Source organism: Bombus huntii, chromosome 4 (assembly GCF_024542735.1).
Source record: "Bombus huntii isolate Logan2020A chromosome 4, iyBomHunt1.1, whole genome shotgun sequence".
Taxonomy (NCBI): Eukaryota; Metazoa; Arthropoda; class Insecta; order Hymenoptera; family Apidae; genus Bombus; species Bombus huntii.
In genome coordinates, this window is record NC_066241.1 from 8,318,680 (window position 1) to 8,346,022 (window position 27,343).

Sequence of the window (27,343 nt, forward strand, 5' to 3'; positions counted from 1 at the left end):
ATGAGAATATTATTCGTAAAATATAAAATGTAAATGTAAATGTTATGATTAATTAATGTATTATATTTTTTACAGAATAAAAATGAAACACACAAATGGATAATATATTACTCGAAAGAAAGACTTTATAATTTAATTTGTCGATATATGCTCATATGGTAACATGATAACAGTGAATTTAATATACCTCAAAAATTCATCATTATTTAAATATTTATACATATTTGAATATTTCAAATGAATCTCTAAAAGCAACTAATATAAAAAATGGCGGAGAGTAAAATAGAAGACATGGATTTAATAAAAGTTGTAGATAAGGAGGAAGTATTAAATGATCCTACAACATCCATGAAAAAAGTGGAGGATAAAGAGATGCAGGAAATTTCTAATAAAAATGAATCGGAGCTAGATGATTCTTATGAAAATGCTTTGAAAGTAGTTGCTGTCGTTGATGTCAAAAAACAAGAATCAAGTTTAGATTCAGAAAACTCTAATAACATTGAAAATACTATGTCTGAAAATGAGAAACATACGAAAGAAGATGTAACAATGAATGCAAGACTAAAAGAAATGGATAACGAGGAGAACTCTAAACAAATAGAAAATTCGTCTTTAAAAGTTAAAGATATTAAAAATACTATTTCCGAAGAAGAAGAAACACTAAATGAAATATTAAAAGTAGTACATGAAAATTTAGGTTCAACAGAAGTCCGACAATTTGCTGCAGAACCTAAACATTTGAAGCAAGAAAATAAAAATGTTAACGAAGAAACTAAAGAACAGACAGACATAGAGTCAAAGAAAGAAGATGTAGTAGAAACTACAAACGATGATACAGATGTTCTTATAATAAACGAATCTGTATCATCCAGGAGAAATTCTGATACTAAGCAATCCATGGAGATCGAACATATGGAAGTTGGAATAGTAGGCCCTCCTACAACTGTTAGTGAACTTATCAATGAAGAAGAACTCAGAGCCGAATCTGCATTATCGACTGATCAAAAGGTTGAGGTTCATGTAGCAGAATGGGTTCAGAATTCTGCTAAAGCCGAAGAATTAGTTGGAGACGAAGAAGAGACCCCTATCAATGATGCTCAACCAGAGAAGAAGAATGTAAAAGAGAAGAGAACCAGAAAGAAGAAAAGTAACGATGTTCTTAATTTACCTAGTAGAAAATCTCAGAGAATTGTTAGCAACATCATCAAAAAAAGTATCAAATGGTGAGTAAAATTTTAAGCATTCTATTTTGTATAACGTTAATTCATACTTTAAGAAATTATTTAGAATAGGAAATCTTAGATTGCTCAACAAAAATGTTGTATAAAATTATTTAAACATTTCGTGATTTTAACAGCTTTACGCGTATAAATTCTTTTTCTAATTTATTTTTCTGTAAAATATCAGGATAGTCAAATAACTAAAGTCTTTTCTTATTTAGTTCCATCTATTTTACCTTACTTTAAAAGAAGAAGAGATCTATCAAATGAAACGATAACGTTTTCTCTGAACGATCATTATCAGTAGTTAAAGATTGTTGTTTCCCTATTTCGAAACGTACGTTTTCATTACACGGACGTCATTACGGTTCGCGTTATCAAATTCCATCGGACGTCGTCGTCGCTCAATGTCGTCGGATGCTGATCAACGTTCCAATTACAAAATCGTTTGGTTCATGACGTTGTTTCGCTGGTCCGCAATGGCACGAAGAAGCGTGCGCGCGCGTATGTATGCACGCGTGTATTTCGAAAGGAACACATCGCAATGAGGAATCGAGACACCGCGCGTAGAATCGTCTTTGTAACGAGGTTGCGGTCGTTACCGTGCACGTTCTCCGGCATGGAGAACGGCCGCTCACTCGCCACCGACAAATTCGATCGGCGGAAAGCGCTTCCACAGCGTCGCTCTACTTCCTTTTTTCGCCGTAATCGCCGATGCTGTCCAAGATTGGCGTTATCGGCCGATAAAGTCGGGATAAGAGAAGCATTGACGAGCGCGCAAACGCGCGCTAACGATGTGGAATCGGAGAAGTGGGAAAGAGAAAGAGAAAAAAAAAGAACGGGGAAAGAAATATTGACCGTAGAACGATAAGCAGCGCGGTAGTGTCGATAACAGGATTACTGTTCTGCCGCTTTCTCCTTCTTTTCTCGCTTACCTCCTATGTAGAACAAACAATCTTTCCCCTTTGTCTTTTTCTTTTCAAAGTGGAACTGCTTTATATGCTTAAATGAGTCTTTTAACGCATAACTACGTTGCTTATTCTTTCTTACTTGAAAATATTCACTAATACTTTCTAATATTTACTATTTACTACTATGCGGTGCAATCTACGCGTGAGACAATACCGATAGGTCTTCGAATATTTCGTATCGTTGCAACAAGAAACAGACGAAAAGAGTGACGATCGAGTTTGGTCGTTAACCCCTAGCGCTCGGAATTGTACTTCCTCGAATTGATTGGTTACTCGGAAATCTCGCGGTGGAGCATGAACCACCTCTTCGTATTTCGCTTATCAACCGGACATTTTTTTTAAATGGCGCATGTAATACTTGGCACATTATATGAAATGACTCAAATTAACTTTCGAAAAAAGTTTCGAAACTTTGAAAACTATATAGAAAACTAAAGCTTTCATATACGTATTCTCTTAGAGATAGAAGAAACCAACATTTGCTACGTAGAACTATCAGTATAATCGATAAATAAATGTAACTGGAAATTTGTAATCATATCTAACGTATCTAAATATTCGATATCTGGTTTAAAAAACTTTTATATTTATCATACGAGCATACTACCTACATCAGTTTCGTTTTTTCGTTAAGAAATATCAACGAACATGGTATTAACATGTAACCGCGTCAACGAGAAACGTACAATAGTTATATTAACTCTTATCGCAAGGCAAAAGGAAGTTTATACGAGCAATCAGATTTTTAAGAAACATGGAATTTATTAAATTACGCGATCTGTCGTGGATGTATGAGTTAGTTGCGTTATATAAAGATTAAACGAGTCTAATACGAAGGTCATAACACCAGTGATGACAATCTTCTGCGCTACCATTTCTATTTACAACTCTTACGGTAACGTTATCGATGTTGCTCGGTAAGGGTAGTAGATCAATTTATGATCTCCTCTAGGTATGCATATTAATGCTATACGTACGCGGGGAAAGAAATATAATAATTTTACGTAATAATTATATAGTAGTCCAAACGTATAGGAAATACAAAAGAAAATTCTCCATAATATTTTATTTTTCTCTATCTTACTCTGCTGCAAACAATTGAAACTGAGACGCATATTTACGGTATTGTCCAATTCCGCTTGAATAGTTTCCTGAATGATCGAGTTTCCTTTTGAAGTTTCGTTTTATCCAACGAATAACGCGACAGTTAACGTAAGCATCGGATGTTTTCATGGAAGGAATGAAATCGCAACTTTTCATAATTACCGAAACAAGTTTGTTTCGAGTTACGACCAAGAACTTTTGTAAAAGCTTCTCAAACAGCTGCAAAGCAACTTTCACCTTTACAAAAGCTTTTATATCCTCTTGGTCGCTGGTCGTTGCAACAACGATATCGACGTTCTTCCCTCTGATATACAGTTATTGTTTATTACCGAAATAATTTACAAAAGCAACTAACGAAATAATATTATTTAGAGAAAACATTTTGTCGCGTTCCTACATTTCTCTTTCGCATTATCGAATAATATTCCCGTTATCGGCTAAAGCCTCCAACAGGAAAGCTAAACATTAGCCCCAACCTTGGAATCGACTCTAAAGTTCGTTCAAGGACAAAAAACTACCTGGGCTATTCTCCTTCTTCCTCTTTCTATTCCCTTTATATCTATATATCGAAATATCGAAATCGATTCGAATCGTAACTGGTTTACCCTGCGTGTACCAAAGCGTGACCTTGAACGACATTTCGTCCCGCAAATACACGATACACCGTGATTAAAAACGTGACGTGTCTGGCAGCGAATCGCGTTGCATTAATTACATGCGGAGACCGTTTGCTTGTCTATCGGTTGGAAAGAACGCGTACCTTGGTGTCTGGTCCCAGGCCAAGGCTGATCTCACCCCGCAGCCCGGATGGAAGTGGAACGGTCTACGAGCGGGAGGGGCGTTAATCCCTGCGAACGGTACCATAGAAACGGTACCGGTGGGGTCGTTACGTGTGCCTGCCTGCAGACCAGCGGCGTCGAGCCACCACTCCGGGCTACTCTGGTACCAGATAGACGGTGGTGTGCGTGCGAGCGAGAGATCACGATATAATCCAGCCCAAGGCCCCTAAGAAAAGGGGAAGGTCTTCTTTGTCCCTCGGTCCCTCGGGCGAAGGACCGCACGGCCAGATGTCGGCTGACGGCGATCCTTGCGACTGCGTCGACATGCACGCACTCGTTCGTTCGCTGTGTCTCGCCTTACTCCGTCTTTCCAATCATCCACTGACGCACTTCCTTATCGGTGTGTGCGCGTATGCGTGCGTTCCTCTCTTAACGTAGGCGTCATATACGCAAGCGTACATACGCCCGCGATCCCGTGCCACCGCACGCTCACGGATATTGCGTATCCTTCGTGGGTATTTTTGGTGACCGTGTGCCGCTACCTCGGCCGTACCAACTTGGAACACGCGGTTTTCTGGAGGCGAGAGCATGCGAACCCTCGCCCTCTTTCAACCACGCTCTCGCGCATTGTTCCTTTATGACGGTGCACCGGAGGGCGGACGTGTCTCGTTAGGCTGAAAGGTGAACGCGAATTTTCACGGAGAAAAATGGTTGCTGTTTCGAGTACCTCGGGTGGTAGAGAATAGCACTAGGAATTATTTAGATGGTCAAACAACGTTCATCCTTAAAGCAAGGGAATTTCTGTTTGTATACGTTAATTTCTTTCGAAGGATATGATAATTCGTTGAAAATATTTCCGAAGCTTTATAGGCGTTCGATGGTAACGAAACCGGCGTGAAAATGTTTTCTGATCTTCTTTTCTTTTTTTTTTTTTTTTTTTTTTTTAGTTTATAATAAACAACCTTTAGAAGAGACAATTAAAATTTAAACTAAAATTGTTTCGTAATAATCTGTAGGATATTCCGTCAGATGAGAAACGCGTTTCTTCGTTCTTGCTATTTTCTGATAGACAGGGCGGTGGTTCGTGGTCTCAGCTGTTCGAGGTTCTTCGGGCGAGCGTACCAATGTCAGCTTAACAACGGAAAACAATTTGCGCTTATCCATGGTAGAGTTTGTACTTTGCTAGTACGAACGATCTACTCAGCTATTGAAATCCCTTCTTTGGTATAACGAATCTTTCTTAGAATTTCCTAGGTACCGGAATATGACTCGCTGAGTCAGGGTTCTTGTGCGACCTTGAATGTTTCGTACCTGAAACCGTAAAAATGCTTTGTCTTGAAGGGATAAGACTTTCCTCTTTGTCCCTATTAGTACAAGAGAATTTTACAACCGGAATGTCCGGAGAACCGACGATATTCCGAATAAGACGTATCTACAATATGATACGTAATTATTTTTACGCGTCTGACTCGTTACAAACATTATCAATAAACGGATTTTCGCTGATTTATATGGTAGACTTTAGCGAATTTCGAAATATAATTCTGTCTTGTTTTTCAATCCTATATTTTTTTTTTTTTTTTTTTTAATTCTTTACATTCACAATTTGTCCAGTTTTGACATTTGGTAGAATTTTCAATCTTATATGTCGACGTTAAGGTTGTAATGACAAATATCCTTATTGGCATACGATTTCTTCTTTCGATCTCATATTCATTTTTCTTAATATCTTACAAATTTTCTTACTAATTGTATTACAAGTTTTCTTCTAATATCACGAATCTCTTTTGTCCGCTAACTCTTTTGTGAGCAAGGAATAAATAGGTAAAATAAAAATTCTCGGCTCAAAGCAGAATTAAGAAAAGCGTGGTACTTTGAACAGCACCAAAGGTTATTTACAATTGAAGTCTACATAGTTTCTCCGCATTTTGTCGACCATCGACGTTGAATGCCCACCCCGTACAAATTTTGACCTGTGCAGGCGTAGAAAGGTCCGAGGAAGCTGCTTAGGTTGTAAAATTTTTGAATAGCTAGAAATCCGGAATTACTGTCCGTTTAACTGTCTAAAACATTATGCATGCAAAACATAATAAGGTCGTTGAAGTTTCTGGTGTGAAAATACATTGTTAAATCGTAGAAAATTTTACGGATAAGGACTATTCGGTGGAAACATTAAAATCAAATTATAGACGTACTACGATTTGTTTTCAAATGATAGAAGCGGTTTAGGATGAATAACCTTTTTTACGTTTAACTGCACCTTTTGTTCTGACCAAACGGAACCTTGCAATTAGAATTGTTTAGTGACACTGGCCTAAGAAAGGAAAGTAGGTATTGAATGATAAAGTAAACGGAATTTAGGACAGCCGTCGTAAATAAAATGGTCGAGTTTTAAGGTTAAAGTTCGTTCCAATGAATTGAGATATATTATACTTATTCTCATTTCCCCAAATCTTGGAAATACGCTGGTCATACAAATGTATTATACAAATGGTTTACGATATATTATTTCTATTTTCCTTTTTCGTATACTGTCGAAACGTAATCTCGTATCGACGACGTGACGAAAATAGAGAATCGAAACTGGCCATCGATCCAAGATACCACCGTAGGTATCATCAAATCAGTCGTGATAATCACTCGTAAACCTGAAATAAATCGCTGGTGAACTATGACTGCCGGTTCCCGAAGGAGCATTTGCATTCCAGGAAAATGTCTTAGCTGTTCCAAGGTCGAAGGTTAAGAACGCTTGATCCAATAAGGCGGAATAAACGCAGGATGAAATAATTATCATAGATTATTCTTTGGAGCGCGTCTCCTCGAATCCTTCGCCTCGGATATCTGACAACAGGTATAAATAAAATATCAGCGATCGTCGTGCCACGTAATCTCGGCTATATCCTCGACGTCGTATGACTGTCTGTCGTCGTCGTACAGTCGAGATAGAAATCGATAACGAAGACAGAAGCGTCATTATCATAAGCACAACAGTCAGCATCGAGAAATGATTCAACAGTGTAGTAAAGAGAAAGAAAGGTAGAGGGTCAGAGAGACGGGGAAAGAAAGAGGCTAGAAAAAAAAATCTATTGTTAGGTTGACTTCGACCTCAGAGGTTGCTCGTGTGAGGAGAAGGTGACGTTTTCATTGGTCTTTGATCTTTGGTATCCTGGTAACGCAGCAATGACGTCATCCGGTGATCCAAGCCCGGTCGGTTACCATCCGTTACCATCGTGCAATACCACCCTCGGGCGTGCCTTCCAGCCCCAGTGCGTTTCACCACCACGGTCATCCCCCTCCTGGAAATCCCCCTCGCAATTCCGCCCTCCAAACGGGCTCTGACCCCTGTTACGCTATCGCGTTTATAGCAGTAACGAGAGGAAGAAAGAGCAGGTTCCTAACGCGCTACGAGACGCTATATGGGTTCCATCCTGCGAACCGATGGATCTTCCTTTCAACCCTTTTGCTTCCAGACTGGGAAAAAAGACGCGAGTTTCTTCACCGAGAGATTTATGGTGTTCTTTGCGCGTAGATACATCGCCATCACGATTCGAATAATTGGAAAGATTTCTATATGTCGGAGACGAAAGGAAAACCGGAGCCTTCCCTTTGCAATTTTGAGGAAGCCTTCTAATGCTTTAGCCTAGATTTTATCATAACTGTAATTAAGCAATTGTCGTTTGTAATTGTTTGACATTTGTGAAAGCGAAAGTGGGTTCGAGGTGACAACTGGTCGCCGAACGTAGCCACGGTCACGGGATAAACGTTTTGCCTGACGAAGGTGTGAATCGGTTGTATCGTTCTCCCTAGAAATCACATAGAATTGTACTTTAGAGATGTCGATATAATGGGACACACGTTGTATTAGGAATCAATCTCCAGACAGAAACTGTCTAGTAACGGCGTTTGGATCTTTCTCGATGTTTCCAAAGTGTATACAACAAACTTTTGACAGAAATTGCCTGGCAACAACGATTGGAACCTTCTCGATGTCTCCAGCGAGCATATAACAAACAAATGCAGTCGTATAGCGAAAAAGATTTTCATCAGATATTCGTTCGTGTGATCGCCTTGGAAAGTGATACATCGACCAATTTACCGAGTGTCTCAGCAATCGTATTTTTGTGTTTAAAATTATTCTACGCATAGTAAAGAGTTATCCCGTTGACCGTGGATTCGTTTGAACCCCGGAAACATTGTTAATAGCGTTAATTAAATTCATTATTCGTTAAATCTATCAATCGTTAATCTCATTATTCGTTAAATTTATTATTCGTAAGACATATTATTTGTATCTCTTATTGTTCGTTAAACTTATTATTCTTTAATCTAATTATTAGTTAAACTTATCATCTGTTAATCTTATCATTCATTAAACTCAATATTCGTAATATTTTGTAAAATCTTGTATATTCGCGTAAATATAATCTCTGTCTCGTAAAACGATGACTAACTCAAACGAAGAATCGTTACGCGCCTTAAATCTTAATGTTAACCCGACATATATATCGGTTGCTTGTCGGTTTCACCGTTTGGACTTTAACGACGAGGTGCTCGGACGAGCGATTTCGATGCGACGTTGAAACGATTTTGATTTTCCTTCGTGGCTTTAGCAACTGCAATTGCCCGTTCTTGTTTTTGATATCGCGAATGGCGATAGGTATCAATTATATCAAGTTGTCCGAAAAGTGTTTTTCTTTTACAGACACGTCTTTTACAACGACGCATCTTTGTACAAATACGAAACCTAATCTGTCGAACGTTGTGATAGAACAAAATGGATCATTCGTAATTCGATAAAATAATATAAAACGGGAAATGTTGTGCGTTCGTTACTTCCTCATAAAACGAAAGAAACCTTTCGGACGACCTAATATTTCTGTGTCTCTCTCATGGTAGAGTTATTTTGATTTTTCCTTTTTTACGTACATCATTCAAGTCGTCTACCTTCTACCGTCATGATAATTTAACGTCGCATAAACAGCGGATATCTATCCAATAGATATATCGTCGAATGTATCTCTTTGGGCGTACAGATTTTTGCGTAGAAAATTGATCGATGTCTATCTGGTATTCGATTAGCGGTATAAAAAGTATGAATCTAATATAAAGGAATGTAAAATACCTTTTAACGTATCGACAAACTAGCGTAAAAAACCAGCCAGCAGTTTGGTTCGTATATAGTACAGAATATAGAACTCGACGATTTTTAGTTAACTGGTTTAATGTGGAAGCAACAGGCACGCTTTTGTGTATTCTCTTTGACGAGTACTCGTCAAACTCGAATATGAAACTAGATTGATCCAGTGGTAGCCCTTTTAAATACACACAAAGATTAAAACGTGTAAGGGTTTCGAAACGCGATACCACAGGTTTTGCCATTTGCCACATACTAGAAGAAAGGAAAGTTGCCTTTCGTTTCGCCGAAATATGTTCGGCACGCGATTTGCTCGAAATATTTCGTGAAGTTTAATTATTTAATTATCGAGATTGTTAAGTGGCGATGCAGAGAAAACTTCGCGGTCTCGCGAGGTGTATGATAATACGCGATACAACAATTTGGTGCACGGTTCTCCAATTCCGAAAACGATTCTCCGGTGCATTGGAAACGTCGGCTTTGTACCTGGTGTAACGGGGACAAAGAAAGGATGAATTAAACATAACTTGGTACAACCGATCGGATGGTCATACTTTATACATTACTAACCACGCGACCATACGACAATACATCTGCTTGGTTTTTATTTTAGCACAAGGTGTTTTCTGTTGGCTCGAGACACGATCGCAAGAGAAGTATCGTGTCAATTTCGAAAAAATGATCGATAAGCGAATTTTTGTCAAACTACACGGGCTTGTCGAGGTCCAACGTTGCCTTATGCCGACCGAAAGAGTCCGAATGTCCAATTGTGGTAACAGCTGGGGTGATTTAATCGAGGATTATGTTGATTTAACTGATTCAATAAAATCGAAACGACGGAAAAGAAGATTAACAAGTGTATAGAAGTTATTTAAAGAGAAATTGATGGATGTTTCTGTTTATCTTGCGATGTTTCAATGCGTTTAACGCGTCTCGACGTATTTAATTCTCTAATTTCTTGCCAACCACGACTGTAAAAGTCCTATAGTTGGGAAAATTACGCAATTAACAAGCTCCAGATGGACGTACGTCGTTCGAATAGTACGAACGGTACCCGTTACTTAGTTTCTGAACTGGTAAATTCGGAAGATTTCAACGATCCGTCACGCGGTATCTAAACCAACTTGCTCGATACTCGCGACGTTATTATCGTGGAAATTTTCTCACCTGCGTTTCTTACTTTAGTCTTACTGTACGAATCGCCTATACGTATCTAGTGTATACGCGATGATCGATCATGTATTGGTCGGATGCTGTCAAGGTGACACAGCGAATAATCGCGCTGTCCACGAAGCCTCGAGCAGCCGTCCGGTGATTCGAAAGCATCTCGGTGATGACGGATTTGGGAAGCCACTCGAATTCTCCGGAGACTTGGACAGACAAAGTTGGCAGGTTTTGGCAGGCAAGCAGGCACAGGCAAGCAGCGCAGGCAAAGAGAGGGTGGCTTGGACTTTGGATCGGATGGCGGGTATTGATCCTAGCGAACCTAGCAGCGGGGTGGCCGGGACCCCGCCTCAAGGATGAAGGGTGTCTCCCCTTCTCTCGTTCCCTTTCGCTCGAGCCTCACAGTCACACCGGTGTTAAAGCGAGACGAAGATAGGAAGAACCACGCGAGTGGGGTGGTTGCCCCTTAAGAGAGAGGGGTGAACCACCTAGAACGCGCCCGTGTACCAAAGATACCATGCCTTAGGTCGGCGTAATAAGCGGACGAAGTGGTTGGAAAACGAGCCGAGAGGCAACCTGGAGAAACGATGAAAAATCTTGAGAAGCCAGGTGAGCCCACCAAAGCTTGCTTTCCACCGTTTCCGGCTAAATATGTAATATACCATGTTACACCGCGCCACACCGCCGCGTGCTTTCTTTTCCCGCTGCTTTCCCTCCGTCTCTTTCTACGCTCGTTGGTGAACCGCCGACGACGCTTCTGCCTTGCCACGCGGTCAACGTAAATTTCACTCTCCCGCCTGGTTTGCTTCGTGCTGCTGAAACCACGCGTACGCAAGGAATGTAAGTTAACGCGTGGCTACCAACCACGTTCGATTTAACTCTGTTACGGAACCAATAAGAATTTTTCTTCATCTGGACGCGCAGCTTTTTATCAACGATAAGCTGGTCACCGTGGATCGTATCGTATGAAGCGATCATGTCGTGATATTTTTCTATGGTAACGTATAGATATATTTTCTTGCGTGTAAATGCTTTGACCAATGAGTCACTACAGCCGGTATACCTCCTCGGTTGATTCGCCCGTGTTTATTTTTCCGATTGCTTGACCGCTGGCAAACAATTTGTTCGTTTGAAAATATGTCGATTACTAATCATTGGAAACAATATTATCACACAGATATAAATAGAGTTTATTTACGTCTTATTAAACATGTACACGTTAAGAATATAGATTCTCAGTGTACGTGTGTTTCGTATTATATAGAATCCTTATATTTACGAATTTTAAAGTAACGTTGTCAAACAGAGGATGGAAAGATAGTAGGAAACTGATCGCTGGTACCATCTCAGCCGCCCTCGGGCAGAAGCTTTTCGATCCTCTGCGTACACGGTGAATGCGTCGGAATACGCATGCTCCGATGTTCATACTAACAGACTCATGTTCGAAGATGGGTTGGCACCAGTCACATCAAGTTCCGATTACGGTTTCTGGCGACACTGTATACATTCCCACAGTCGTGCAATTATTGCCGCCGTTATGACGGCGACGTCCATGTTCTAGCAATTTCGAGTTAAGTTCGATCAATAGGAATTTTAATGAAAACGTTCACCAAAATTCGTTGACATTTTTTTCTTTTGTTATTTGGAATCGAAATATTGATCAATACACCGTACGCTTCGCTTTACCGCAATTTGCTTTAACGTTTTCAAATTAAAAATCAAAACCTTGGAATATTCTGATAAGATTGAAACGTAACAACTGGTCTCGATAGAAATAGCAAAATTAAGAAGTAAATTAGCAATTCGTGTGCGTATAAGCGATTGTGTCATCAATGTCTGTCTTCAATGATTTCGTATCGCGTTACACGATGATAGAATTGATTTTGACGCGTAAACGTGCCGATGCAAGAACACAATCGCGGCTAGACAAACGGAGAACAGCGACGAAGGTTACAAAGCGACGACGTTGTACGACGTTGCCTATCGCGGAATACTTCCGTTTCTAGGAGATAACGGTGGAACAGATTAAAAGAAAAGGCGGTTAAAATTGCGTAGCTCGATTGTGGGCAACCCACGGCCAGACGAATCCTCTTTCGTCCCACGAAGAGGATTTTTCGACCTGTAGCAGCCAAGTTGCTGTGTAAAACGGCGAAAGGGAGTCGCAGCTGCGCATCCTTCTTGGTCGTTCTCCAGGCGGTCGTGTCTGGTGGCCCCAAGTTGGAGACGCCTCGGCTTATTTCCCTCCTGTGCCAGCTGTGCGGAGCGCCCGCACACAGCCTGCCCTGCTAAGACCATCCACGCAACAAAGATGAACAAAGACGAGGACAGACTTACTGGCTTCTAATATTGGACGAAGAAAGAAAGAACGACCGTTCTAGCCGACCAACGGAGGAAGAAGCGAAAACGTGCTCTAGTAGCCGCGTTGGAGAGTGAGACGAGCGGCTGCGTATCGTCATGGAAAGAAGCGAGACGCGCAACGTCCTCTCTGTCTCTCTCCCTCCCTCCCTCCCTCTCTCTCTCTCCCTCTCTCTCCCCCTCCCCCCCCTCTCTCTCTCTTCACATTGGACCAAGAAAGAAGAGTCTTGGGACAACAAGGAAGAAAGAGAAAGGTTACCCTCGATCGTTTGATGGAGGGGTCAGGTTGCCACGGAGGTACGGAGGGAAGAGCGAGACCACCGGAAATCGGTCTGTCCTTATTTGAGAGGCCGCGTGAACCACACCGAAGTCTGGGCTTTCGTGCCTGCTTCTCTTTTCGATGGCTTCTCTTTGGCTCCACGCGGTCAAAAGAGTGAACGCACTGGTCACGCATCCAGACAAAAACTCTCCAGAGAACCACGCCATGAAGATGTTTCTGTTAGAACACGGTTCTGGTACCAGGACGCAGTCGGTTTCCGCAGAAGCGTTCCGAGAAAATCGTTGAGCCGCTGCCGAGAAGGAGAAAGAACGATTGGGAACGTGGGGGAGATACCTCGACGCGTTCGTCGCACTGGTTATACGATATCGCATAAGGGGAAAGATCCTCGTCGAGAATCGATGGGAAGCTGTTGCGTTGCAGGAGAACGTTTGTCTTGGAACTAGAGCGTCTACATCGAGCCTCGTCGAAGACCTTCTGTTATTGATGACAATACGGGAGATTATTTTTACTGCGCGCTAAAGATAACAACGAATAACTCTGATTTCACCATCATCGTCTGGTTCGAGTCGATAAGTTCAAAAACTCAAATTCGTTAATTCCGGGTGAAAGTAAGGATTTACAAGCAGCGAAAAGAAACGTTAACGCGACCATGAAATAGATCTTTTATTTATTTATTTATTTATTTATTTATTTGCATTTTACAATTTGTCCAGTAGGACATTTGGTAAAATATTATAGCTTAGTGATATAGTAATATAGCATGTGAATGGCTACCCCCAGTGGGATACCATCTTCGAATTGAAATAGATCTGTACTTGTTCTTCATTCAATGAAGAAAATCTGTCTGTCGTACGCAGAACGAACTACATCTATAGCGATATAACTGGATGCCATTAATCCCACTAATACACGGAAGAGCATACGTTATCTGGTACGCGTGTCTTGATTATCGAACCAAAATGACCGATGTGGTGAACCTAATATCGCTGAGATTGTTAATTTGTTTCTCTCGCCCTTGAGAATCCTCCTCAGACCAGTTCCTTATCAGCGATGATATACATATTGAAAATCTAGATTCCACGCATATGTGCAACCTTGCAAGCTTCCTCCGATCGATCCATTTAGGTTAATCGATCGACGATTATTAAATAACTTATAAGTAACTGGGACGCGCCTCTTTTTTCCATACAATAAATTTATTTCACATTATTTTGGAATTTCGATTTAGTAGGAGGATTGTTTCGTTATTGTATACATTATTTGACATCTTAAGTTCTTTTTTATCAAAATCTAACATCATCTATGGTTAAACTTAGCTTCGTTTGAAACCGGATCGGGATAGAGCTTTCTAAAAGTCATAAAAAAACAACCCTTATCGTATAAAAGTGCCTAAATATTCAGTAGAGCGAAAGCTTCTTTTTATACGTGTATTAATAATTTGCTGAAAAATCAATCTTTTCGATTTTACGCGTCGACGTAGGAACCGTATCGTTCCATTTTATTCGTGGCTACAGCCACGTTCTAAGTAATATCTAGAAGCGTTGGAAGCATTTAAGGTGTTGCAGAGGCGAGGGATGTCGTGTGCCAACATCCCCGGTGATTCCTCGCTCAATGCCAGATCTCCTCCCCTTTTTGCTTGCTTTTTTCTCGAAGCAAGAGGCTGACCCTCCAGCATCACGATCTTCTTGAACAAATACAGAAATGTCCCAGAATCGTTGCTGCAACGCTTTCCTCCAACTTCGTTCTTCGACCGCGTTTCCTTTTTTGTCATCGGCCGCTCGAACAATTAAAATCGATTCGGATGATTTGATAGAGGACGTCGATCCTGGGTCGGTCGGTTCATGGAATTTTCTTGTATCCACACAATTAACCGGACTTATTGATCGTGCAGTTTCGGTTCGGTTGCGATCGAACGGGGTCAAGTTCTCCTTCCTTTGTGCCACATAAGATGCCATGAGAACCTGATTAGCGGCAATAGGAGAGGAATACTACTGTATTCTCAGATACGCGATAGAATCCCGTCGAAATATCGACACAAAGTGCGTAAAATGAAACAATATAGGCAAGGCTCGCCAGCATCGATTAGAACATCGATCTGGGATTAAAAAGTATTCACAACTTGAATATACCGGCTTTGAAATTGCGTGTTAACGATTCACGATTTTTCATTGCAAACGAATTACAAATTCGAATAAGAATAAAGAAACTTCTATATTCTTAGTCTCTTACGATATTTCAAGTTTCGGCTACATCTGGTTATGGGAAATTGAGTGCTACGATACACAGCAGAGCTACAAAACTGTGCTTTCCACCTTGTTCGCCAAGGTGTTAAATCCATCGAATTCTTTTCTTTGCAGGAATTTATCCAATTTCTATTCGCTTTGGGCTTAAACTCGCGTCTTTTTTACTTGAACTGATTTTACCTGCTATGGTAAAATTAAAAATAAGTATACAGGTGTATATACTATATTTTCTCTGCGTTATTTAAACGCGTTAGACGAAACGGTCTTACCAGAGGAATGTTCATTCATCGGCAAGAAACTTTCTACGAATGCTATAGTCGCTAAACAGTTGAATGGAATAATTAAAGGCTCAACATTATCAACCGTTCACGTTTCTGAAAAAGTGTACCATTCGAAGACAAATAAACGTACTCGGAACACGTTCGTACGTGCGCTGACGTATTAGAAGAAGCGATCACACATTCGGAGAGTTCGATCGAAGATTCCATCGCGAGTGCTCTTTACTGTAATCGAACTCCTCGCTTCGATTATTTTTAGAAGGCCTCCTGTAGGACTCTGCGTCCCATCAGGGTCCTTTCGTAACGGAACGAAACGAAACGGAATTTTCCGTGGTGATCCCAAGCAAGATTCTACAATAGGAAACGTCTACGATACGAGAGCGGAGGACATATTTCTTCCTTCCGATGATGACGGAGTTCTTGCGAGACTAAATTCGAGTCGACGAAGCACAAAGGCAAGATCTGATTCTCTTTAACGCTTAACGCGTGTTTGCCCAGTACTGGACAATAGTCGTCGTCGGTAGGAAGCAGCGGGTTCAGCATGCTGTCGCAGACAAAGCGAACGCGAACCATTCGTGGAGATGAAGAGAAAAAGAGTACGCGTAACCTAACGCCCCTGTGAGGACCAGGTTGAGGAAGCGCATCGTGGCTGAAGGAGAAGGGTCTCAAAGCGCACGAGAAGGACGGCGAGGAGAGAGAGGAGATCGGTAGCGGTTGGTTATACCGGATAACGGAGACAAGGAGGACCGCGTGGTTCGAGGGGTAGCGAACCCCTGAAGGACCCTAGCCGGTAGCGGTGACCTCCTCCCTCTTTTTCCCTGTCTCCCTGGTCTCTCTTCCTTCCAACCCTGTCCCCCCTCCACAATACTCGTCATCCCTGCCGCGACGGCATCGGAGCACGATCATTGGTTCACCGGTTTCACGCAGACACGAGGAGGCACACGCAGCTGCCACTGGCTGTCTCTTGTTCTACAGCCGGACCCGATCGGCCAGTCTGAAGGAGAAGCAGCGCGCGTTCAGTAGTTAGCAAGGTGTCCATCAGGAATACTCAGTGTTTCACATTACGGTCGTGTGTTACACATCGATAGTTATATTTATTTTTCAAAGTGTCACTATCCTCGTGGAAATTAGAACCGTCCGCGTTTCCGTTCTTCAGTCAGTTACAGAGGAAGACGTGACGGCAGCAGCAGCGATTGCCCCTTGGTGTTCTCTCGTGACTACCACGAGTCGTATATACTGACAAGTTCGGTGATTTTCGTGCTCTCTCGTCGACGATCGTCGTTCAGCCACCGTCATCCGTCGCCATCTTGACGATCCGCCCACCAATCAACGTCACGATCAAACAGCGCTGATCGTCACGAACGGAGAAAGGTACGCGAGGCGACACCTTCCGCCGACAACGCGGACCCGTCTCTCGCACGTGTTGCGGAAAAAGACGTATGCGGTACACACGCGTTTCCCCGATCGTCGTCGTCGTGTTGCTGTTGCTCTTTCTTCAATTTACAACTCCCACCCTCGTGCGGTGGACGGTCGATTTATAGGAGGCGCGCGACCGCGTGTGCGTGTGACGTTTTGAATTTGAGTCGTGAGGAAGTGGAGGCGTCTGCTCGAAGGCCTACGCACACATCGTTTTTTGGTACTCTGCCGTCCGTATTCCCTTTCCCCCTCCAGCCTCCTCGTTGTCTACTCCTCTCTTTCGCTCTTTGATATTCGGTCCCCTTCTACGTCGCTAGCCACAGTTCGCAGGGCGTCGCACGCAGGGCGGTACCGATGCCCTTTCGACCTCCCGCGGTCATCTAGAGTACGCAAGAGTGCTTCCGTCGCGTGACCGTCTCACTCTTGTTTCTCACGTTCTACGATATCACGGCAGTGATACGTTTACGCTTTAAGACTTTCCGCCTGCGACGCTCGTCCTTTAGGAAAGAGGCGATTCTTCCTCTATCGGGCCACACACGTGCAGTGTCTTAAAAAAAAGGAACATCCGAAGGATCCAACAGAAGCCGATCGAACAATTTGAACATCGAACATTTCCATCTTTGCCGCGTTCGTCAGTGTTCGTGTGGATCCATGCACACCCACGTGCGTCTGTTTTGAGTATCGAAGTGTCACCGATTCCTGGCAAAGCAGCTCAGCCGGCAAAACGCATCTAGTCACGCGTTTGCTACCAAAGTAAACGAAGTTCACGCCGTTAACGACGCTTCGTCGATTAACTATTGGAACAATTTCAAGAATCGTTCATCAGGAAGAAGAGGATTGGATCGCATCTGTTCGCACCGGAAGACTCTGGTTACCGACGCGTACATCGATCGCCAGAAACAAAGGATCGCTGCAAAACGCCCACTTACGCTCTAAAGTGAAAGAATAGTACTTCGTGTTGTTTCGTGAGTTATGAGAGCAACGTTGGTGTTCTGGAAATCATGACATTGTGAAGATGGATGTTGGACGACGATAGAATTTCCAACCTTATCATCGAGGATGTCGTAGAGAGGTGTTATCTCGTGTTAGTTGAGTGTGCGTGAAACACTGTTGTGCGCGAAACACTGTGTGTGCGTTAATCATTTTATACGAAGGAGACAACGGATTAAGAGGTTACAATGCCGCAGTGCGCCGTGGCTACGTGCCGCAACAGTCATCGTCAAACCCGCGGTCGTTGTATCCGCTACCATCGATTCCCCCAGATACCGGAAGTACGCTCACGATGGGTGCGCGCGTGCGGTCGCGTGCCCCTCTCGAACGGCGAGATACCGTTCAACATACAAACTGCGCGTATATGCTCCCTCCACTTCACCAACGATTCTTATGAGAAGGATATGGAGCACCTTGTGCTTGGTCTTCCTGCGCGCAGTAGGTTGCGTCGTGGTGCTGTACCGACGATCGGCGTGCCGGTGAACGTGCAGCCGGTCACCAAGATGCTGGTCGAGGACGCGAAGCGCTCCCTCCTCAAGGTCACCCATGCTAAAATGCTAAATGGTCAGAAAGTGATCGGCAAGAATGGTCTGTCTGACAGTAAGCAGCAGCAGCATCAGCCGGCCACGGAAAGGCGGCAGCAGCAGCACCATCACCAACACCAACAACGTGCGAAGAGTGGCAATCAAGTGAACCAAGAGCAAAAGATGGCGGGCATCGACGTACTGCTTGCCCTCGGACTCAAACCCGCGCCACGGTGAGTCGTTTTCATTCGGTCCCAACGATTACGTTCTCGATAATGAATTCGAGGACGAATCTAGTACCGGAAGTGATAAAGCATTCTATTTTCTTACATTGTTTATATCTCTTCATGTCTCTTATATTATTCTTCCTTATTTGTATGTAACAAATTGTTATCATACTTCGTATCGCCTGTATATTCTTCGTTCCGTTGTTGAAATCGTACACGAGATTTCGTGTTACCATGTTTCTGGCTTTTTATTTAACGAAAGCAGAAACGTCGTTGTTTAAATGAAATAGTTAATCAATCGAGGTTAATAAAGATTAGCTTGCTAGCTGAAAGAGGAAACATTGATGATTATGACGTTTAGTAAGAGCGCGGCAACCAAGAAGACCTTCGGCGCGACCTCTGGTAGGAACGACGGCGCATTGATCCACAATCACGGATCACTCGTAACTCTCGCTGTTTTCTCTCGGTCTATGAGAACTACAGAAACTATAGTACGTATCACGAAGAAACTCGATGGTTCGGGTTTCCACTTCGAGTTTCTTCTTCGGGTCTTTAATTTCAAGGTCACGCTTCAAGGTCATGCATTCGACTTTTTAAGAGAATAGGGACACTCGTATTAAATTCGAAAACGATATTACGTTTCCTTCGACGTTACGATAATTTTTTTCCATGAAAGCACGCGTAGATATAAATTTTATTTCGATTCGCAACGATAAAATTCAAGTTAACGGTGTACGATAGAAGCGCGAAGATAGTTACATAATTTTTTACGTGCACAAAATAGCTATTACATGATTACAGTTAGGAAGGTCTCGTTAATTTTTCTGCGGTAACGTGATTCAGTTGCAAGCCTGTTACTGCTGGAACGAGAATACGAATCATGGAAATTACTCGAGATCGAATTTGTGTCGAAGTAATCCATCTAACAAAAGACAATTGCAAAGCTAAGATCATTACGATATTTTTAATTTCACCAGTTTTATAATCGAACGACGAAGAATTTTTAATCTGTCTAAAGTATATAAAACAAACAAGAATCGATGCCGTTAAGAAGAAGCTCGTAATTACGAGTAAGATTCGTTATCTGCTTGTGAGCATGAACGTAAGAGTACATTGTAAGTAACGATGTATACTGAGCTGAGTGGCAAAATGTGCGTAGGTAAGCGAGACACGAGCTGGAGAACGCGTCAGAAACACGGATGTTGGACGTCTTTCTACATGGTCTCCACTAGTTCGTGTTGACCAATGAAACTCTACGTCTTTATCTTTTTCCCTGACGCACGTGCAGATAATGCAGATAATTCTTCAACATCTGTCTTCGTTTTAAGCTCTTCTTGAACGTCTTGCCCCTTCCAGTTCGATCACATTTTTACACCTTTGATCCTTTTTACCTCTTTGTTTTCGTTACATTGTACTCGACCGGTTGATAAAAATGCTTTTGTTTTTACAAACAGATAATGCGTATTTGCTTAAATTTCATTTTGCGGGCATTCCTTATTTTCTTTTAATATCTTCGTCTTCACTGGGAAGATAAAAATCACACGAAATGCATTTTTTTGCTTGATTTTAACGGATTCTCGTTGCCTCTTTTAAGCAGGTAGATGTAGTAGTTAATCTGAAAGTCGAAGAACGCGCAAGAGCGTTCCGATCTGAAAAACAAGGCAACGATCGGAGTGTTATCGATACTGAGAATCGTTATCGCTTCGGTCGTGATCCAAAATAACGATACGTGGAAATACTTTGTAGGTCTCTCGTAGACTCGTAGAACGTTTTCTACGATACTTTACCTTAAAGCTTGTCGCGTCCAGTGTATATCTATTCGCAAATCTGATATCACCAAGGACGTGTATTCATTTCTCCCCTTCAATGTCAACTTACTTCTTTCGTTTCAGCATAATCTAATTAGGTAATTAATTTGCTAATTCCTCCGCAACTTCATAAACAATTATATAAAGCAGATATATCGGTTAAGAATAAACGTTTTATAGAATTCATTGAAACGCCGAAACAAGAAGCGATTCGTATTGTACGTAACTGTGCGTTGTTTTTTTTTTCTTTTTTTACAAATTTTATCGAGTTTCGATATTGAGCAACGAATCTACCATAAAAATTTCATAATTTTATGATTGACATAAACCACGAGTGGCATCGATGCGGGCAGTCGACGTTCACAGAGTGGCGAAAAGTATCGGCGTCGTTCGCAGGACGACCCGGTGAAATTGCACATGTTACATTGTCGAAAATCGGTCGACTGGAAAGAACGAGAAAACGATCGGCGACGACCCAACCATCTTTGGTACACAAACAGTCGACCAGGGTCGTCTCCGCGACGGCGGTTTGACCTACGAACGACCTCGGGCCGAGAATCGACCGTCCTCCTTTCGTCATTCCACCTCGTGATATATCGTCGTTTCTCGTAGAACGCCGCGTGATCTTATGTGGAAAAGGCGCAGAACCGGGCAGAGTTTCACGGCTATCCTCGTCGGTTCGTCCACGAATCCTTGAGCGTGCAAGGTTCCCCCAAAGAACCATTTGCATCATGGTCGTCCAATGAAACACGTGACTGGTTTTGGGAATTCCAACGCGGGCGAAACGATTTTTATTACCGTTCATCCTCTTAAATTAAATACCGGGATCAAGTACTGCATTTTGCAATTTCAACGGACCAAAACGCTAATGGTGCGCCGATCGTTATCTCTTCTCGGATATTTTCGAAGACGTGCTCGCCTTATTATCATTCGAAAGTGGTGACGTTTTAATTTCGTTATTGGATAACGCGCCATGCTCCCCGCATGCTCGCGCCGCGTTGCAACCATTTCTTTCAGCCTCTACAGTGAGGCCATTTTTTCCTCTTGACGATGGAATTTGAGGAATCGATCGTTTTTTATTAAATTAACGGTTGCTTTTTACGCGAAGGTAACGAAGGCGACGTTCGAGTAATCTTTACACCCAATAGTGAAATGTCGAGAGTACAGCGTCGTCAATTTCATACAATATCACTGAGTATTTCGAAAACTCGACGATCAACAATCGTAATGTCTTTCGCTTTATCGCGCATTGCTGACATCTATGGAAAACGATCCGAATTTCTTTTTTGCTTTATTTATTGGCGCAAGAACAAGGAAATGCAACGCTAAAAATTCACTGAAATCGTACGCCAGCTATTGGTCGAACGATGACAGAACTTTGGACTAGTCTAGACCTGACTTAATCTAATTCAACCTCTGACCGATGCAGCAACGTTCGAGAAAGGCCTTCGCGGTCAGGGACGAGACGACCGGCTCGTTTCTGGCAAATGCACCTAGCCTTGTCGAACATGTCCTAACATTCGAGCAGTCGTCTCGCTTTTGATACGACCGCCTCGTGATAGCTGTTTCGATAAATCGTTCCACTTTTCGACAAGCTCGACATTAAGAATTTCACTTGGAAAACTCGCTCAAAACTATCTACGTATATTTAATCTTTTTCTTAGTTATTTCTATATGCATCGGTTTCTATTTAAAGTAGAACATTCGAAACAATTTCCTGACGCATTCGCTCTATCTATCTTTTATCGCTTTCTACTGGTTGTTTGTCCAAAAGTAGCAATTCATTAGTCACGAAAAGGAGACGGTAGACCATTGATCGTTTAAGGGCAACGATGAGATCCTTCTAAGAGAAGGAGAGATTCAAGCTCAGCTTGATTCCGTGAAATATTTCGAGGAACCTGAACGCGTGTGGTTCACCAACGCGCCCGAGAACGTCCTTGGCGCTCAGGGACGCCTCGAGCAGGCGAGAACGCTCCTCCGATCGTCAGCGTTCGCGAATTAGGTCGAGAGGAACGCGAGCGGAGCGGGAGAGCACATTCTCTCGTAACCGTTCGATGTCAATAATAATAATAATAATAATAATAATAATAATAATAATAATAATAATAATAATAATAATAATAGCACAAGTCTCACTAGCATAGAGCTTTCCTTCTTCTCTTCCTTACTCTTCTATCATTTTGTAATTAATCGTATCGCTCTGAAATTTCCGGAAATTCGACCGACTTCATAACCATATCTCGTAATTTATTGAGATCAGTTACACGTTACCAACATTAGTTACTGGGAAAAACACGTTAGTTATGATCATTGTTTTGCTGCATTTATCGCTGCGATTCTCTTACTGATACAATTTATGGTGGATATATTTAGAATGGATTAAAAGTATCTGACTGTGAAATCTGTAATACTACATCTTAAAATATCTGTTTCTGATTAGTGTTTATGTAGCTTAGCAGTTTTGCTATAACGTTGTTTAAAATTTGAGATCCTGTGTTTATATATTCTTAAATGTGTTGCAGAGGTGTTTATAGTAAAGAACCTGTTTGAGTTTTACTACTTTCTAATACGTGAATCAAATTCCTAGAAAACGAGAGGAAAAACGAAATAGGCTACACGCGAATTGTTTTGCTTTATCGTTCCACCTTGGTTATGGTTTCTTCTAACCGCAAGGCTCTAAAATATACCAAGCGGTGAACGATTTCGCGACAAAGCGAAGGTCAAAATCGGTCTTTTCCTTCTTTATTTTCCTTGCTCCCGTGAAAGTCTTTCCGACGTGTTTTAGTAGGAGAAAAAAAAGGAAGAGTCTCTCTCGTAATCATTTGATGTCAATAATAATAGCAACTTCGTCGATGCAGAGGTTTCCTTCTTCGTATTCTTCCCCCACTTGCGCCGCGAAGTCGACCTTTCCGTCGTGTCTTTCCGTAGATCGTGTGTTGCTTACATCGACCTGTGCCAGTATTGTTCTAATTTATTTTCCAGTTTTAAACGACAATATTTGTTTCTTATGGTCTTTCACCGCTGTAAATTATAAAACTGATTAAATTTCTTCGCGCTTAAAGTTGCTAACTTTCCAATTTTAGACGGTTTATTTTTCCTTGTGTTATATATAACCTCCATTTCCTATGTGCATCACAAAGCCGGACAAACTAGCATTATCGTTATAATTATAATTACTGAGAAACACGACTACGAGTATAACTTATCCGGTAGTTTTTTAAACCGTTCGCATCTTTCACAGTGTAAAGTCTAAAAATTTGCTCGTATTCGTATCATCGATACGATATAGGTTATTTTACCATATCACGATGGAATATCAGTGTTTTTCAATTTAACCATTCTTCGACATTGCTTGCACAAAGTGTGCGCGTGAAAAGTTCTATTTTGAGGAAAAATATCGCGGTTTTAATCGTACACGCAAACGACGATGTTCGAATAGGACTATAACAACCTCGAATAAAACAGAGGAGGTAGTAGAGGGCAGTAGGAGGAGACGGAGGACGAAAGCGCGCGCTCGCTCGCGAAGAAGAAGTAGGACGCCGCTGCAAGGTTCCCTGGCAAGCGTTTAACCTAACCTAACCTAGCCCAATCTAGGCGCGGACGCACACGCGCGCGCTTCTATCTGCTCGCCCACCCCCTCTTGCCCCCTCGAGCCACCGCATTAACCACGGCAACCCCACCTAAGCCGGCCGACCTGCTGCACTCCGCTCTCTCCCTCACGTTATCTCTCTTCCTCTCTCGCTGTGTCTCTACGTTTCTACGATCATCCGTCTTTATCGTTTCGACTTCTGTACACGACGGCATTCGCGTTACTCGCGCGAGTTATAGTCGGTTAGACGTCCTTCGTCTAACCGTAAATGCGCGAAAACAGGCTCCGCGTCCGAACTGCGTGTATACGCTAGCGGTTGCCGGCACGGTCATAGAACTTTCGTCCGTGAAACGTGATAGTGCCTTTGGACAAGTAACTTCGCATCGGAGAAAGCGATGAAAAGGATTACGAGACTTCAGTCACCGGCTTACCAACCGCGGCAATAACCATACTCGATCTTTGCTCGTTTCGCGACTCGCTTGTTCTGTCGTGTCCGAAGCTTGCCTTTTTTCTTTCTTTTTGTTTCTTGTTCGCGATAGACGAATGACCTTTCATGATCTTTAACGTTTTACTACCCGTTGTAAAGGAATCATCGGTGTGTGTCGAGAGTGAGTGGCAAGTGGCGAGTGTTTCGCCACGGTGCAAAGACGCGAAGCGCGGCCGATTGGCTACGATCGGCTCCGATCGACTACGTCCGGCTACCTCCGGGGTAGAGGGGTCGAAGAAAGAAAGGATTTGCCGAGACCGGCGAACGGCAGCGGTGAAAAGTGCAAGTGGAGTGTGAACGGTGCATACGAAGTGTGTTTATGCCACTTGGTTCCTGTGTCAACGGTTTCTCGTGGCGAGAGCTCTTTTTTTGCCGGTACGCGCCGCTCCAATTCTCCGGAAACCACCTCTCGATGTCGAGGGTTACTTCCGAGAAGATGTAACAATCTGCTGCTCAACTTTCCCGATATATACGTCTAACGTGCGTAGGTTAACGATTTGCATACGGTGTAATTTATGCGTGTATGTTAGCAAACATAAATTCTATGTATCAATTTCAGGTGTTTGGTAAAATTCGAGCAGGTTGGCAGTTTGACAGTTAAGTAAGAATCGTAGAGCCTTTGTAATTTCGTGTTTTGTCTCGTGTAAAACAATCTGCGGAACAATAATGACGCTAACTCTATCGATTGTTTTCTTCTTTTTAAGATCTTAATTGTGAAAGTTGCTATCTCGTGACCGATATAGGGACCAGTTTTAGCTTGTGTTTCATCTTGATTCGTGACAGTCATTACCATACTGGTTCGAGGAAAATATTAGTCGCATGGAGCTATTTAAAGAAAATTTTGATCTTGCTCTTGTGTCATGATTCTGCCCCCGTGAAACGTGGTGAAGTAATATTACATCCTTCTTTTAAATATTTCCTGTATTTCCTGAAAAATCGTGTGTTTTAGCGAACTCGTAGTACAAGCTATATGCTATTAGTTTCGATAGTGTATTTACTTGAAAAGCGTTTCTTTAACCTCGATACTTTTCGTAAATCCATAGCATCGATAATAACCTCTCCGTGACCTCGATTACGCGATCGATATTAATCCTGTCGTTATTCTCCTTTGAATCTACTGCGTGAAAGAGTTGCACAAGGACGGCGAGTTCGACTTTACAACGTGTACCGCTACTTTATAAACTCCTTATGATTAACGTTGAAATTAATGCTAATGATTATATTTTTCATGTCTCCTGGCGATACAGTTTTCCCCAGTTTTATTCGTTTATTCGTTCATCCAGAAGATTTCAATTACGGTTTGCCGGCCGGTTTCGCTTTCTCCTTCGCTTTCGCTATCGCCACAGCTAAACAGCTCTATGCTCTATTACTGTTTCGTGAAGCCAAGGAAAGCGTGAAAGGCATGACACTCAAACGAAATACAAATCCTTTAGTTAGTGCAGTGTAACGTGATTTGGTGCCTGTTTCCCTCCTGCGTTATCATTTTTTAACCAAGAAGTATTTAAAACGGTGAATTTAATGTTAGTAATCATGACAATGGAATATCATTGTACTGATACAAAGTAAACAAAACGTCGGGTTTCAATACGGATCATACAGGTACTTGGAGCAGATTTCTTTCAAATATTCTCGCCAAGATATTTCAAGTAGAAAATGAATTAAATATTATTTCAGTTTCCTCTGTTTACTACCTTTTAGGCTTATGCGGTATTAGTTATGAATGAGTAAAAATATCCAGATTCTTCTAGTTATGCCATACAACGATCAAATTAATAGATTTACGTTTGACAGTAGATCGGTACTATCGTTATTCTTAAACAGGATTTTTCCAACTCTTTTAAGTCTATGAACATATTTATGAAATGTATGGTGTCGCTTTATATGGGTAATTGTTAAAGTGAACGGTATCTGATTATTGGCGAGTGCACAAATGCTGAAAACGAAAGTCAATACGACCAGTAACCACCTGTTACATTCTACCTGGAAAAAAGGACGAACAAGAGAATAATAGTAAAATAAGCATCATGACCTAAATTATATTTTAAAGTTCTTGGCCTGCGATTACTTAAACACTTAACTGGCACGTATAATACCTGAGGAATGTATTTGAAAATTATTTCCAGAGTTGGAAACTTTAATGTTTAACTACTCTTTGGAAATTTAATAATAATTTAAATTAATTTATATTACATAAACCTGTTTAAATACTGATTTAAAAAAAAAGAGTCGTTGCGAAAATTTATTCTATTCATCGTGCGTAGGAAGTAATAAAAAATTATTCGTTCCTCCTGTAACGAAATTCCAACCAAATTAGCGTGAAGTGAGTCGATTGGACGCATTAGAATTAACGGTAATCCTTTTATTCCGATCGAAAGCCCCGAAGACTCGAAGAAGACTTCGCTTTTCAGAATTGGTACCGCGAAACCTATATCCGCGTCTATAAAGTGCAGTGAACGCGAGTGGGTGCAACGAACTTCGTTTTCCCCCTCTTTTGTCCTCTCTTTCTACCGTCTTGTCTCCCTCTCTCACGTGCAATCTCCCCCTCTGAACCTCCTCCCCTCTTACGAACGATCACACAAGCACCGCGTCTCTCGTACCAAACCAGACACAGGCGTAGGCCTCGAATTTTGGACGATTCTACAGTTTCGTATTTCCTCTCTCCGCACAATGTTTACTTCTCATTAATCTAACGTTTTCTAACGTATTACAGAACTGATATAAATTCATCTTTTTACACGTTAATTGGTTCGATGGCCATCAATGACTCACGGTAC

The 27,343-nt window shown here is 41.9% G+C and overlaps 1 protein-coding gene across 2 annotated transcripts in view; it reads left to right on the plus strand.

Annotated features, from left to right (window-relative positions):
* The window catches only part of LOC126864604 (uncharacterized), a 36,069-nt gene that overhangs the window by 1,464 nt on the left and 7,262 nt on the right, over window positions 1-27,343 (plus strand). Inside the window, exon 2 of one of the 2 annotated variants that reach the window (XM_050616111.1) lies at window positions 76-1,223. In XM_050616111.1, coding sequence (XP_050472068.1) covers window positions 268-1,223 — 956 coding nt within the window. In that variant the 5' untranslated portion in view covers window positions 76-267. Of the gene's footprint in view, window positions 1-75; window positions 1,224-15,622; window positions 18,692-27,343 lie in introns of those variants that run through there. The other variant, XM_050616112.1, reaches the window with a different exon arrangement.